This window comes from Labrus bergylta, chromosome 21 (assembly GCF_963930695.1).
Source record: "Labrus bergylta chromosome 21, fLabBer1.1, whole genome shotgun sequence".
In the NCBI taxonomy this organism is placed as follows: Eukaryota; Metazoa; Chordata; class Actinopteri; order Labriformes; family Labridae; genus Labrus; species Labrus bergylta.
Window position 1 is genome coordinate 16,984,628 of NC_089215.1, and position 16,901 is coordinate 17,001,528.

The 16,901-nt window shown below is 40.7% G+C and overlaps 1 protein-coding gene across 2 annotated transcripts in view; it reads right to left on the minus strand.

Moving 5' to 3' along the window:
- abcc3 (ATP-binding cassette, sub-family C (CFTR/MRP), member 3) overlaps positions 1-9,652 on the minus strand; it is a 57,418-nt gene extending 47,766 nt beyond the window's left edge. Inside the window, exon 1 of one of the 2 annotated variants that reach the window (XM_020640095.3) lies at positions 9,364-9,652. In XM_020640095.3, the coding sequence (XP_020495751.1) occupies positions 9,364-9,399 (36 nt within the window). In that variant the 5' untranslated portion in view covers positions 9,400-9,652. The remainder of the gene's footprint in view (positions 1-9,363) is intronic. The other variant, XM_029278504.2, reaches the window with a different exon arrangement.
- Between the last annotated feature and the right edge of the window lie 7,249 nt (positions 9,653-16,901).

Below are 16,901 nucleotides of genomic sequence, written 5' to 3' on the forward strand. Positions count from 1 at the left end.
TATAACAAGAAACTTCACAGACATGTTTTGGGGAGCTCTGAGACTTATTTAAACCGGTTGAAAAGGAGGATAATATGTGACCTTTAAGACTGATGTTATCTGAACAGCAGAATGGTGTAAATGCATGTCCCAATTGTCCAGAGCTCAATGTTTGCATTGATGAGAATGCATGATCCTGTCAAACCAAATCCATCCATCCATCAAATGCCTTTACCGCTGGATGGCGGGGGGCTGGAGCTGATTCCATGCAGTCAGATGAAGCTCAAGCTAGCTGTAGTAGCAGAGAACTCCCATGATTCCCCGCTAGCCTCAACGTCATCTTTTGTTATTGTTTTGATTTTACATACTGTGCGTTTAAAGTTCCAGATATTTAAATTATGATTGTAAAGTTTAAAAAGGTTAAATGCCCATATCTAAGCCTATAGAGACTCACGGCATTTGTTTGGAATTACTTCCTGTTTGCTTTCATATCGCTATATTTTAAAAAAGTAAAAAGGTCATTCAGCCCATACAATGACTATGAAACACTTAAAAAAGGAGGGGTTGAATCTATTAAAATAAAAGTCCAAAATCTCAAATTCAATCTGGGTCTTTTGACTGATAATTCTTTAAAAGGGGAGGCCCTACAACCACTAATATTAGCACATGTCTGTTCTTGGCTTTGGGAAGCCATCAGCCAGAATCTACCTCATACTGTAGGTAACGTCATCTTAATTACTCAAAGAAGCATATAAATCACAGAAGAGGAAAAGCAATAAATCAAAAATTAGAAGACAGAGAACACAGGCCAGTGAAGACATGTCCTATCACTTGAGTATTTACCAAACTCAACATTAATCTTCCATTCTCTCTTTTCATGTTTAATCAGTCGGCTTACACAACATTCAGTCGACTTTGTTGTCTGCACAAAGAACAAAAGAAGAAAGCTTGACAAGGACACATTTGTCAAAAGAAGGGCAGATCCTTCTGGAACAGGAGAACAGCAGACCGGATCTAGCTTTAGGTATACTGTGAAGATAAAAACTTCAATGTCGACGCTCCCTGCAGAAGTGAACGTTAATGATAAACAGATCTCACTTGACATCAAATTACACTTTAACTCGGGCTAAAACCATTTGGAACATGCACGGCTCCAACATGCTGTCCAAATTGTTTATATACGCCGGGCTTTCAGATGACTCACACTCCACCCTCTTCCCTCTCTGCTCCTCCATGTTTGTGCTCCTCCTTTCTTTTGACTTGATGTTGTGTGAAGTCAGAACCACAAAAGACAAAAATAACTTCATCGGATTTGTGAAAGTTTTACAACAAACAAACAAAATGTGTCAGGTATTTAACAATAGAGAGCCCCACAATACACATTTTTAGATGTTATACAAAATGTCTGTGTTAAATGGACCTCATGTCACAGAATGATCTATTTCTATACTATAAGTGGTCATTATGGGGAATAATTGGCTGAAAGGACATTAGTGGTAAAGCTAATGGTAGCAAGTGGCGCCAGGTCAGAAACAAATTGGTGGATCACACTGACCAGACAAAATCAATTTTTTTGTTTATTTGAACTCAACTCTGGTGGTAGTTCATGAAGAAACAACACGTGTATCTATACTGAGACAGTATATAGATCAATATAAATCAAAAAAGAGGCTGGGGATTTTTGACTTCCTACTTTGGGTGGGACAACAGAAAGTACTTGAACTTTTGCTTTTGCTGATAATCCCCCCGCCTTCCGGAGGACTTTAATTTCCTTGACAAGAAGCTTAATCATACTCGACGTTTTAGAATAAACTACAGACAAACCAACAAGTGAAAAACAAGAATTTCCACTGGGAAACTGCTGTTTGGATGGTTATAAACAAGCGGCAAACTCTGGTGTTGAAAAATGAAGCCAATGTGGGAGTGCAAAAAACTGCAGTCCTTTGAGTGTCCTCTTGAGGCAAGCTCCAATGTGGTTAACATAGGGCAGGGTGACAGTTTGTTGAGGTGTTAAAACAGGATGATGTTAAGATAAGGAAGATATTCTAAAAGTCTAAAGGCACTGATACAATAGTGTTGGTAACCCAACATGTTGTCCAAAGTCTTGATAATTTGATACTTTTTTCTTAAAGGACACATATTATTCTCCTTTTTAACCAGTTTGGTCTCAGAGCTCCCCAAAACATGTCTGTGAAGTTTCTTGTTCTAAATCCACTTTGATCCTGTCTTTGATCATACCTATGAACTCCTCTATTTCAGCCCTGCTCAGAACAGGCTGTTTCTGTGTCTGTACCTTTAAATGTAAATGAGCTGTTTTTGACCACGCCCCTCTCTGGAAGGGCTTGGGTGGCTGAGACTTTCTCGCTCCATGCCCAAATTGTTTACAGTGGAAAGGCAGAATCCGAGGGCAGAACAAACCACTAGCTGAAGGAGTGTCACCCACATGGGGGAGGGGTTACTGCCCTTTGTGATGTCATGAAGGGAAAATCTCGAAGCAGCCTGTTTGAGCACACATTTTCTGAAAAGTGGAGCAGGCTAAAAACAGAGAAGATGTACTTTTCTCATAATTGGGGGGTTTGTATACTGACTAGGGACACATATTAGAGTTAGAGAAACATGGTGAAGTGTATTTTGCATAATAGGTTACCTTTAAAATATTACAATCTTCATGAATAATAGCATTGAAAAGTACCAAACCTTAAAAAAAGGACAGATTTTAAGTCTTATTTTTAATTCAAAACAGCTAAAAGAGAATTAGAAAGCAGCTCTAGTCCACACAATGTCACAGCAGAAACTTGCAGGTCCTTGTCTCTTACATCAAGTGCAAAGGAGGTAACAGTGGAAGTGGCAGTAAATTGCAAAAGACAACATTGGCAACATTTTGTTACCAAAACTGTCCAAGCAAACATTCCCGTTACTGTCTATCCCTTTACAAAGTAATCTCATCATGAAAGAGTCTAATCACCAAAAACATAGCTCATCTTTTTCTAAACTGTTAAATAAATAATTGTAAACTCTTACTTTAGTCTCTCCTGAAAGTTGTTTATCAGAGCAATGAAGTTGGATATGTGAGGTAGTGTTGTCACAATACCAGATTTGAAACTGTGTTATGATACAACAATACTAAGACCATTACCATTGCAACAAAATAGAAGTCCTCTGATTCCACTTTAGGCTAACTGTCTAAATTGCCCAAATAAATTGGCAGCATTTTGGTACCGAAATGTTGCCACAATAAACATTGTACAATTTGCAGCAGCAGATTTTGGATAAAAATATGACTAAAGATATATCAAGTTTTATTTTATAAACGTATGTACTTTTTGATACAACGGATGATCATTACAATACCGGAGATATCGTTTTAGAAATCAAAGTTTTGAAAATTTTAACAACCTCACCCTGAGGGGTCAAATGTCAGGAATGACTTGATGGTCTGCTGTCCCTGTCTTCAGCTGTAATCCCAGTCTTCTAAATCGTCATATTATAGATTTAAATAAATATGGAGGTCAATCATAATAGAAAATATGCCAATAGTGTCCATAAGAAGAAGTAATGGACACCTTGCAGCCAATCAGAATCAGGTCCAAGTCATACTATGGACCAAAAACAAATGTTTTGTGTGAAATTCTTATCCATGTCAGCTGCTCCAGTAAGAACCCCAATATGTCAGTGGTGATTAATCAGTGACAATTAACCACACTTTTAAAGTAGTACAGGTGGTGTGAGGGTGACAGACTTCTCTTTGGCTTGTTGGTGTAATTAGCAGTCTGCAATAATTCCTTGCATCAGGCTGTCCATCTGTTCTGAGTTACTGAAAAGCTCTGGAGTCGTACGAATGGAGGGCCCATGGCAGTAAAGCCTGCAGGAGGACAGCAATTTCTGCTGGCCATGTTTGCTACACTCCAACGGTAAACACCAGTGATGAATGTTATTCAATTGAGAATAACATTGTGACTGAGAGCGTGCACACTGTTACAATAATACACTGAGCTTGCTTGCTGTGGAATATGGAAAACAATAAAGAACTATATAAAATGACTTGTGAGATCTCTCGTTCTAATGTGCTGATGAGACACTTTCACATCTCCCAATTCCTTGTTTTTTGCTGCATCAGCATTCCTTAAAATCAGGAAACAGACTATACATTTGTGGATTTACAGTAAAAGGTATACAATGTTTCAAACATGCTCATTTGAAACAGCCTTCAGTAGTTTGACTTACTCACATATTTGATAAGCCTTCCAAAACCAAACAGGGAGGATGTAGTGTCAGGATATTATTTACACTCTGAGGGCATTCATAGTCGTAGTTGTGCATTCAGGCTCAATAACTACTGGTTGTTAAATTGTGTATTGGTCAGAATCCTGTAATAACATACAGATCATGATAGAATGGTTCAATGCCTCTTGCCCAATGACAGCTTGGAACAGCTCTGGTCCCCCACAGCCCAGATAAACTAAGTGCTATAGATCATCATTGCATTTTTCTGTATTCAAACTTATGTTAGGAGAACGTGTCATTTCATATAGATCAAACTCAAATATGCCTTTCATTTTTTTAAATTCAAAACAGTGAGATCTGCATTTGTATGCACAATCGCCTCTATAAAGCCGTTTTCACATCACTCCTGGCAATATCTAGATCATTTCAGGAAAACAGTGGAAAACACAATGTCTGGTTTCCAATTACATTATACCGTCATAATCAGTCGTACCATCAGTCTTCTACAGACAGTGAAGGCTTTGACCTTTAAGCTATTGTAGATCTCAACACTTCACTTTGTAAATCAGTCCCTTGTCATCATGACTCTGACTTCTTCAATTACAAACAACTTCTCTTCTCTCTTTTTTCAGTTTCCATGCATCTTGAAGAGCCCATATTATGCCCTTTTTGGGATTCATATATTTAATCTATGTATCTACTTTTGTACGTTCACAATAGCTAAAGTCTGAAAAAAGTGTCTGTTTTCATGTATTGCTCCTCCTTGCTCCCTCTACGCTCTGAGTCCGTCAGCTACACTCTGTTGAGCCCACACTGTTAGACCCCATGTGGGCCAAGTCTGCTCTGATTGGTCTGCCGATCCGCTCTGTCGTTATTGGTCAGTTGCTCAGAACGGTTCTCGGAAATGTCCCGCCTCTTTTACCAAATTGGGAATGCAGCCACTGGCTCCGTCCGAGGGGAGCATAAACATTAGCACCTTAGCACTACTGTGCTACCGCAGGCTACGGCATATAGTGGGCGTGCTACAGAAGTTAACGGGCGTGCAACATAAGCTGCAGGGCTTGCCACAACGAGCCAATGGGCTTAGATCAGTGATCTCACACTGACAATGACGTCGGACTGACAAATTTTTATCGAGGGGGGCTAGAACCGAGCGTTACATGCAGCTAATGCTACAGCTAACAGGAGGACGTAGGAGAAGCCGCCTTTCCACGGACTTTGAATTTTTGCACATAGATGTGCCTAAACATGCACAGGACACATGGAAAACACACTAAAGGGCATATAAAACCAGAAAAAGCATAATATGGGCCACCCATACAGCACAGAACCACTGACAACACCTTCTGTCTCCTCCAGTCTGTGAAGACGGGGCATTCGAGGTAAACTCTGCTCCTCCTGCGTGCCTGTGCTCAGCCTCAATACAGAGATGTAATCCAAGCTGCTGCTGCTGATAGACTGAACTGTTGGTTTATAAAGCTGCTGATAACGCAGGCTTTGGATCAGACAGTCGATGCATCCTAAATGTAAGACTGTCTACCTCTACACCTTGTGTATATATGTATGACACAGATAGAGGTGAACGTGTCTGTGTCTTATTCTGCACCTTGTTGCATCAGGGTGCATGTTTAAACCTCAGGGGCTTTACGCCTCGTTTCCACAATCTGAGTAATGTTAATCTGCTAAAATATGGTTGTACTTTATGTACTGTACATTCTTTATTAGTTTAATGTCTATTAGCTAGATTAGTCTGTTTTTGGGATTAATTACAGTCAGTCAAAACTTCGGGCTGTGAGGGACATATTAAATAGATTGTTGTAGATTGTAATAGATTGTGTGAAAGCGATTGGTGGGATCTATGTGCATATATCTAACCTGCTGCATTAAGTTTTCTGTTCCCCAGCATGTTCTTTTCCGCTCTTCTGTTAATATTTTTGCAAATAACAATGATGTGGCAAATATCCTCATTATATATATCGCGTAGAAGACGTTATGTAGCTTGCCTCAGAAGACCCCCCCCCCCCCCCCCCCCCCTGCACTCCTCCCATCTGACAGGGACAGTCTTCGGCTGAGAGGAGGACGATGAGATCAGGAGGATTTCTGGGACAGTCCTCCAGAAATTGTCTGGAGTACAAATGCGCAAACAGCTTTGGTTACATCTCAGGGGCAGGCTGCTGTTGTGAAATTTTCAAGACATTTTCTGAATGTGTGCAAGAAAACAGCTTGTGGACAGCTTTGAAGGTCAAGAAGCCAATAAGTGGTTCTCAGAAGAGGAAGAGAGGGATACGATTGTTAATGATCAAAGTTAATAGCCCAGAATAAAGAATTACTAAATGAACTCAAAACACCTTTTTCTTTTTTCTTCTTCTTCATAAAATGCCTTTTCTTCATCACCAAAGGGCAAATTGACTTCTGCGTACCAGCTTGTTTGTGTTCTAGGGCACACTTGCGTCTGGCAAATCTGATTTGATCTTCAAATAATTGCAAATAAAGTCCTTTGTTGGGGCTTAGCGTTTAACCTAGCTCGCTCTCAGCGGGCACTGTCGAGGGCTGGGGGATTACAACTGCCTCCAGTTTGTTTGAAGTGGACGTAAACAGCAGTAACTGGTTTAGTGTCCTCAGACGACCTCTCTAACCCGCCAGCCCCCGAGTGTGGTTTCCAGCCAGAAGAAAATCAGGTGCACAGACTTAACCCTTTTTAAATAGCAAAGTGGTGTTTGGAAGGTTTTGGATCTGGATTTTCAGCATGGGAAGTGTTCAGGTTTCAGTTAGTAGTACATTTAAAGTCTGACCACTTGCCTCTCAGCAGCTTTTAGTGTAAAGGAGAAACAGGCAGAACGTGACCTGCACTAATGACATACCATCAACGGTTCCCTGTTGATGATTTATTTATCTCCATAATCAGATATCTGCATAAAAGAGCAGCTAACCGTCAATTACAGATCCAACACGTTAACTTGAGCAGCAAATCTGCTTCACGTTGCGTCATGAAAGCCAGTCAGCGCTTACATTTACTGACCACCTTAAATGCATCATCAGTATCTATCTGACCTCCATTCAACGAACGAGCCTTTTTAAAGTTGTTTTTCTTCTCCTCTTGAGGACAGACTTGTCAAAGTCTGACGTTTATATTTTTACAAATCTGCAACATGATGCTGTTATTTCGGCAAACTTGTTTCCCCCGAATTTCAAGTAAATCGTGGAAAATCAGTTCACTTTTTGGGCTCATTCCGCTGAAGTGAGCCAGAAGCTCTTTTTTCAGAATGCAAATCTGCTACATTTGGAAATGAAGCTCCGCCGTCATCACGGACCTAAGACATTCATATCGTTTCCGAATGGCGTTATACTGGTGTTTTAGTCTGTGTCACATTGCCTTACAACGTTGCAGAAGTGAAAGAGAACACGGGACAGCGGGGGCTCCACAAAGACACACAGTCAGACGCGCGCACACACACAGCTCTGTACCTGAACGCCGCAAAGAAATGTAAGTCTTGCTTTGAACTCATTTACACTAACCGCTGAGTTCACCAGAATAACAGAGACATTTGGATCAGTTCCCAGAGGTTTATCGTCAATCCAACGAGGATTGTCGACAGGTTCTGAGATCGAAGACTATACTTGACCCTCCTCATGTCTAAAAAGACCCACCTCATACAACAAGGCAAACAGATAGATACATATGGTTGACTCCAATGTCTGAAAGGCAGAGAAGCAAAATACGGGACCTCAACTTGGTGCTCAATAAAAAATGTTTATCTGAAACTTTTTGCTTTTTGATGATGACGCACAAATCATTTCCTAACACTGCACAGTGTTAAAGTACCTTTAAGATGTGTGTAGGCAGATTTCAGGCTATTGACCGAGGCTATCATTAACAAGTAAATAAGTATAACTCATATTAAAGCAAAACACTTGATATTTTTGTCGTAAACTTGTAGTTGTTTCCTGTTTTATTTACTTCCTTTATTCATCTGTCATTCCTTGTGATAAGTGGTCACACGCTGTCAGAAGTATTTTGGCATGAAGTAAGGAAGGACCAAGATAAAAATCATTTGGTTTGGATATACACATGTCATATTTGTTTTACGCCTGTCTCCAGAGTGGAGAACACTGATATACCACACTAACACTTAGCTCAAACTAGCATCTCATGATCACTGCCCTTGCAACATTTGCTTAAAAACCAGCAGCATAAGTTTATCTTAAAAGACATCCATATATGTGGACCTTTGGAGTTCATGTCGTGTTGCAGGAATGCAATATTGCAAAACAGCACTGCTAAACCTGATGCAATATTTGTATCAATTATGGCTCTGACCCACATTAGAATTTCTACGAGAAACTGAGCATGACCTCAGTTAACACGAACAGGGTGACATCATCTAGGTAGTCTACAAGATGTCGCTGCTGCCATCTCTGGGGAATACTCAGGGGAAATAAAGAGCCTCTGTGATATTTCCAATTGGATTATTACCTTTGTTTCTTTGGTAGGCTACTACTAGGCATATAGGCCTACAGTAGGCCTATAACCAATCTGCTATAATGTCCATGTTCTTAGTAAGATGAGAAGGATGTCTGTGGAGCCTAAATATGTTATTAATGCAACTTTATTTTCGATGTAATCTCATTTGCCCGACAATTAGGCTGAATGACTGATGCTACTGGAGGGGATTTGATCACCATGCTGACAGTTCCCAGTAGGATATTATTGTGCATTAGCAGGCTATCCCCCTCATTAGATAGGACTACTCAAGGGACGCTGCTACTGTATACTGACTCTGAGATAAGTTTAGGAGCCTTATCCTGTCGGAGGTGTATCATAAACGCCACAGTCACATTCATACTCAGAGTTGTTTCACGGTCTGTGATATTCCTCCTCGAGGAGCAGCACACACGAAAGAAAGCACGTAATGCAGCATGACATTAAATGAGAGCTTGTTAACACGGTAAACGCTATTAAGTGGGTTATTTATAGTTAGTCACGGCAGTTACTGTACTTCTGAATGGCTGCCCGGAAAGGGGGGGAAAAGAGGCTCATGACATAACATTGTAGGCTACTACAACCTCGTCAGGTAGCGCCATAAAGACCATTGAGCTACTGTATCTTCATGACATACAGGACATTGGTGATACAGTGCCGGTGTGACAAAACGTACTCACCCAGAAGGGACGCTCTGGTCCGCACAGCCTCTCCATCTCGGTCACCGGGAACCAGCAGAGAGCTCTTTATCCCCTCTACAGGTCGTGCCGTTTCTTGCCGACCTGCTTTCCGATTCCTTCACTTAAAAAAAAAAAAAGCCACTCGCTAAACTGTCACATGCCACACAGACAGGTATGTGTGTTACGGAGGCGCCTTGGTTTGTGTGTGTGTGTGTGTGTGTGTGTCCCTAACCAACAGCGTGGACCGACAGACAGCGTCTCTGCTCCTTCCGCTCTGCCGAGAGACGGGAAAGAAAAGTCAGCCGGAGCCAGAGAAGAATTATTTCTGTGGGAGGTTGTCGTGATGGCAAGGCGGGGCGGGGCGTCCGCTTTACGAGGCCCCGCCCCTCTTCAATCTGTTTCCTGCTGGCGAACACACCCCACACACACACACACACACACACACACACACACACACACACACACACACACACACACACAGCATGACTCAACAACTTCAAGGCATGGTTTATTGCTGAGTCACGACTCGTCAGGTTAATTTGAGGTGAGGAAAAGTCGGTTTAGAAAAAAAATATAGGTCGAGTATAGGGTTAATATGAGTTAAAGTGGGACACTTTTTGAACATGTTCCTTATGTGGCAGTTTTAATTATGATTAAAAGCTATGTGCTAAACCCCCTCATATGATAGGATACTATTATAAATAGCTAAAAAGCTCTAATATACTCTACAGAAGAACAAAGAGAGAACTCCACACAGGAGAGATAACTCTTCCTCAAACAGCACTGACCCAAAACAAAATTTGTCCAGGAATTATTTGTAAAGTGGACTCCTTTCATTGGTTAACTGGAACACTTGAAACACGTTTAGTTTTATAATAATAATAATAATAATATATATATATATCCCTTATTACCTTTTATTTCTAATTATAGATTGAAAAAGTGAACCATCGTAAAAATCTCATTAATTATAGGCTACATGCTAAATCACAAATAGTTTCGATTTAACATTTCTGTCATCTTTTTAACTGAGTAGTCAAAATTATAAATCTAAAAAAAACACATGCTTGTCCAGGGGTGGAGCCAGACTTTTTCTGACCTGGGTGGCCACACTGGGGGAACTGACTTGAGCAAGGTTGGTATTAAGTATGTGTCCACAAACTCTCAATTGAAAAGCATTTACTTACGTGTTCCATCTCAACTAATTAACTTCACATGAAAAAAACATAAAAGATGGTATATTCCTGTGTTGTTGCTTTTAAAAAAAAAAAATGATACAGGATGGCAACAAAATAATCTTCTTAAGGACTCTTAAAGAAAAAATGTGCTACATTTGACACATAAATACAGCACAGGGAATTGCAGTACAATTTTGTCCAACACTTGCGCTTAATGGTGCTTAATTATGCTGCGTTGCAATTCATTCCTCCTTCGTGCGAACAAGAGGGGTCGGAGGTGTGACGCTTGAGGAGAGCGGAGGCTTCAGAATAGCGGAGGTGTCGCCAAACAGCAGTTTGTTTTGGTTTCATGCTGGTGTTCAAAGGTGACATCAACTGGAATAAAAAATTGCACATTCTTCCTTTATTCCATTCTTCCATTCCAAAAAAAATCACAATTAAAAATACTTCCAAAAGGAAATGTACCCCAACAAAATTCAAATAAACTAGTAGCAGCCTGTTGCAACACAGCCCAAATAGTTGATTTTAAAATAAGTCTAGACCCGCCCCTGAAAAGGGAATTAAGGGATCAATGTAAATTTTTAGGATGCACCAGGTGTGGCCAATGAGATTTTAAGGGGGGCCCTGGCCGCCCCCTGTATGGGCAATCTGCTCATCTGAAATATTTTTGCTTACCTGAAAATAATCTGCCTGTCAGAAGTTTATTATTTCTCTCAGAACAATTTAACTTCTTTTTCTATACCGGACAATAATATGATATTGAAAATTCGACTCATTTCAAAGTTATTCTCAACATTTCGACTCGAATACCAAAATGCATTTAAAAAACAAAAACAATTCATAACTTATAATTGTTTTCTAATGTCATATTTTGAATGTATGTGTTAGAGAGGTGACAGCTCCTACACATTTAAATGAGAGCGATGACACCTCTCATACACAAGACTTCGAGCTCTTGTCTGTTCAGCTGTGCCATCTCTCCCAGGACAGGAATACCAAGCAGTTAATGCACACTAATACTGAGGCAACATTGGACTGTTCTGTTCTGTAACTAACATCTGTCTAAATCTGCTTATATGAGATTAAAGCAGTATAGAATTATTAAATGAAGGGTTGGTCATTTCCTCCAGATACTCTTTTCAAGATTTCCGTCAGCTGTAGCAGTTGTAAGCCTGTAAAAACTTCGACCAATGTCTGCCACGAGGTACCAATCTGATGAACCAATCACTCCTCCCCGTCTCCCTGCTTGTTCTCTACCCCATGCTTGCACAAGCCCACACTCAAAGTCACAGCTGACAGAGTTTATACTGTGAATATGTCGTTAGCCGTAGTGAATAGAAAAGTAGTCACTTTTTTTTACATGATAAAGTTTAGTGTTTACTTAGCCCTGAATGAGACTTGAGACAACATAGTTTCTACACAATGCAAGCGATGAGTTGAGCTCTGCTTCTGGACCAATGGTGCTTGAGCATGTAAGTGAGGGGCATGGCTTCTGAGCCAGGGGGGAGGGGTTGGGTGCAGACGGAGCACTGAGGGAATGCTATTTTCAAAATCTGCCTTTAAATCTCAACCTTTCGGTGTCAGGGTAACATGTCACGATGAAAAATGGCCATGCATTGCAATAGTTAATGACTGTTTATCTTATCTATCTTACCATGCCCTTAGACTTAGGTTTGCCAAAACCTCCTAAGGTTACAAGCAAACACATTCTTTAACGAAACATCAATGGTTAGGAGCACTGCGTGGGTCCTCAATCAAGCTGAACAGCAAACAGGGGCTCTTCGGGGAAGGTGGAAAGAAACACTGAAAAAAATAGGATATTGTTCTGTACACACAAAGTTTAAAAGCCTTTATAATAATCATGGCTACAGGTAAAGTTAATAATGTGTGGTAGACCCCACATTTGAGCTTATCATAGCCTTCATCATGGAAGTAAAAAAAAGTATTTGAAAAGTATTGTACAACAAAAGCACAGAATTTGTGGAATTAAATCCTGCAAATGAGAGGAAAAACAAACAAAACTCATAATCTTGTGTTGGATCCCTCACAGCCAAAACAGAAAAAAAAAGTATGTTACAGAAAGCCAGGGGCTAGCTTAACCTCATTTCACATCAGAGAAATAAGACTTGTTGTCCCAAAACATTTTTAGAATTGGGAGGTAGGTATTTAAAAGAAAACATCATATGACTTGTGTGTCTATACTCAGATCCATGTCTTGAACCTGCAGTTCATCGAGTGTCCGCTTGAGGCTGGCTTCAGAAGTCAAATACAGAAATAAACATGTTTACAGTCAGGTTAGAAAAAACAACATTAGTCTGAATAGCTCATGAAAAACTTCAAAACTCATCTGTTTTGAATTGATTCATTATTCATGAATTTGCATAATTAGTGGCGTGGCTGAGTCGGCTAGCAGGCGGGCGCTTAGCTGTTTGCCAGGAGGCTTATGGCCCGCCCCAGCTCAAACTCTATGTCTTTCAGTTCTAGACTGATTGAAAGTAAAGTTACGTTTGCGTTTTTGACATGGCTACCGCCGTCTTCTGGCTTCATAACCCCTCTTCAAAAACCGATGAGTGATGTCACTGAGACTACGACAGGTTTTATACAGTCTATGGCTGAGAGCTTACAGCATGGGGTAAACTAGCAGGAGCTCACAGCCAGCTGCATAGCTCAGAGAGTAAACACACGAAGAAGGGATAGAGATTTCCATTACTGATTTCACTTCATTTTCATTTTTAACCATCCAATGTCTGGTCACCACCATGCATTTAATAAACATAGACAGAATTACCTGCGACAACTGACCTGAGGATATACAAGTGTCGTGGATGACAATCAGAGAAAGCAAGTCAGTATTGTATCTCTACTCTCTACTCCTGTACATCACAAACAAAGCATACGACGAGGCAGGAATAACACATTTACTAGACGTCTGACAGTTATGGTAAATGGGCCAAAATGCTCCACTTGTAGTATGAAGATCAACTTTATTAACAAAAACGACGAGTTTCGGCTTGTGGCCTTCATCGGGGTCATCAGGGATGAACTTTATTAAAAAATTAGAATGACCCTGATGAAGGCCACAAGCCCAAACGCGTCGGTCTAATTTGTTAATAAAATGGATCTTCATACTACAAATGTTGCTGGAGCATTTTGCTGGAGCATTTTTCAAGCCTTTCACTCATCATGCACCTTGGAAGTTGGTGAAGTTGTGCCAGAAGATCCCGCTCTGCTTCTTCAGTTATAAGAAATGATAAATAGACCTGAGCTTGTATAGCACTCTTCTTGTCTTCTGACAACTCAAAGCACTTTTACACCACATGTCACACCTACACATTCACACACTGATGGCAGAGGTTGCTGTGTAAAGTGACCATCAGAAGTAACTAATCCAATTCATACACATTCATACGCTGCCAACAAAGCAGCGCAAGCAATCTGGGGTTAAGTGTCTTGCCCAAGGACACAGTGGACATGTAGCTGCAGGAGCTGGGGATCGAACCCCTGACCTTTCGGTTGAGAGACTACCAACTCTACAGCAGCCACCAAACAGTTATAAAAAGGCTGCCATGTAACTGTAAATAAAAACATGCATAGAGAAATCCCACTGTCATATTTTTGTTGCAGGCAGTTTAAAGGAGGTAACATTATCCATGTATGCATGTCGTCTTCACTTTATTTGAAGAATTATTTGGTTATACTCCTCACTATGACTGCAGGATTTAGAGCCTGCCTTTAAGTGTGATCATTCGAACTGTTAACACATAATGACAAATTAGCTTGCATGGAGCATACTGACTCCTTAAAACAGGGGTAGTGTGAAAAGTTACTGAAATCTTTTACTTAAAAGCCACACTTGGTTGTGCGATTTGATGCACACCGAAATATGCTTTGGTTTTTAAATCAAGTCTCTGCTGTTCGATAATACCTAAAACACTTAATAGAGAATGCAAGAGCTTTCTGAGAGCTATCAAGTCCTGCTTGTGTTCTGGAGTCTGCTGTTTTTGTGTGTTGAAAATTAAGGTTATTTCTGCTTGAGATAAAGAGTTACTGGATGTTGAGCATTCAAGTTATCATTAATCTCTGAGCTGTGGTTTTGGTTTCATGTGATTAAACATTTAGAAGAAAAAAAAACACAAGATAAGGTATGAAATACCAAGCTCATGCAATATCCTGTAAGCAAGTTAATTCAGATAATATAAGTCGTACAGCCTGGAATAATATATAGTCCATTACTTAGAGCTTTGGACATCATATCACAAAGCTTTACTTTCCTGCAGCCATGGGCGGTTCTCAGCAGGGGCCAACAGGGGCCACTGTGCCCCTGTAACACTGAGCTTGGTCCCCCCTGTGGCCACCCCTCCAAAATGAAGAGCCCCACTCATAACACATACACAGTATTTGACTCAACAACCGAACTCACAGTCTAGTATTAAATACTGTAACTGAAACAAATATAAATCATGGTATTTTATGTTGTTGTATTTAATGATGTGCGCTATTATTTGGCATAATATATATATTTTTAAAGCGATCATCTTTCTCTATTTTTCACCTGGGTTTAATGTTCCCCTCTGACAAAACAACTGGCCCCAGTTTGGCCCCCTCAGTAACCGCCACTGCCTGCAGCTAAGAGATATTGCAGAAATCAGACCTATTCTCTCATTTACAGATCTTGAGCTTTTAATTCAAACATTTATTTCCCCACTGTATGCATCCCTCAGCCAATCACCTCTTCATATGTTAGATGATTTAACACACAGCAGCTGGATTATTTACTATAACTAGTCTTTGATCCCACGTCTTTCTTTGTTCTTGCATCGCTCCGTTGGCTTCCTGCTGAAATTCAGAATCAATGATAAGATCCTGCTTGTTACTACAAAGCACTGCATGCCCCTGCCTAAAGTTACATTTCGCCTCATTCCATACTGTGATGGTCTACTCTCTGTATCATGTCTGTCCCCCTCTGTCATATTGCACTACAGGTGATCAAGCCTGTGCTGTATTAGCACCCTCTAGTGGTGCAACAGATAACGGCTGATCCTCTGTACAGGCAAGCCTTCATGTAACCCCCATTTCCTGTCTAGAGTGTACATTTGCTTTTTTATGCCTCAGTTTAATGTTGTGATTTATTTTTGTGTGTCATACATTTTTTTGGCATGTTTTTTGGTATGTCATCATGTCTTTGCTTGTGAAGCACTTTGTAACCAAATGTTTTGACATGTTTTTCATTTTACTTACTGTAACTCTGGTGATGTTTCTGGTCTCATTTTGAAAATGAGAGCGGGAACTTTAGCCCTGTTTCCACCAAGTGGTCTGGTTTGGTTCAGTTCGGTACGCATTTCCACTGTCAAAAGTGGAGACGGGTACTAAAAAAAACAATCCAATACTGTCCTACTTGTTTGGTACCCTTCTGTTGGGGTGCCAAGCGTACCGATCCGACCCTAAAAGGAGGAGCTAGACACACTGCAGTCCGCTGATTGGTCGAAAGAATGCTCACTTTCTGAGCAACAGTTGTTAGAAAGGACAAACACATAAACGCACCATCTTTAAATATCCTGTGGATCCGGAGAGAGCCATTTCAAGGCTGTTTTTGTTTTTTTTCCAACGAATGTCCTCCGCCCCATGGACGACCTCTGGGATGCAGACCTTCTTCAGAATCATTGATCTTTGTCTACTGTGTAAGGTTCTTCTTTGTTGAATTTATTGGCTGTCTATATTGCACCGCTGTGATTTAGTGATGTGTAAGGGTACAATTGGCTGTGAAAACGCCAGTAAGATCAGGGTTCGCGTACCAAACTGTACTGAACCAAACCTTTTGAACTGGATCTCCTGCCTCATGGGTGGCAGAGGTGCTCAGCAGTAAGTCCCTTGTTCTCCTTCTGCAGTTGTCACTCCTCCTTTTCCAGCAGAGGGCCTGATTACCACACGTTAAGCCACTTCTCTTCCTATGTTCCAAGAGGAACTAACCCTGGCTGACAGACAAATGATTCTGTGTCTATGATTAGTTAAATCCTATACCCGATGCAGTGACGGTCAATGAAATTAACCATCCAGAGATTAGAAAAGTGTGAAGTCATCATGACATACAAGGGAAGCCCTGTGTTGCCTTTAATGAGCTGTCACAAGTACTCAGCTTTCACAAGCTTGACAGGACCTGTAAAACAGAAGCTCCGCCCCCAGAGCCTGCAAGGCCACTTACAGATATCTGTTCATGCAGGCCAACAGGGATTTCCCTCTCACTCACTGTAAGCTGTTTGATTTAAAGTGGAGAACCATTGCTGTCGGCAGAAGTGGTAATAATTAATTTCCTAATTTTTTAATTTGCAAGTCAGTAAGGCCTGTAAAGCCATGATTTTTACA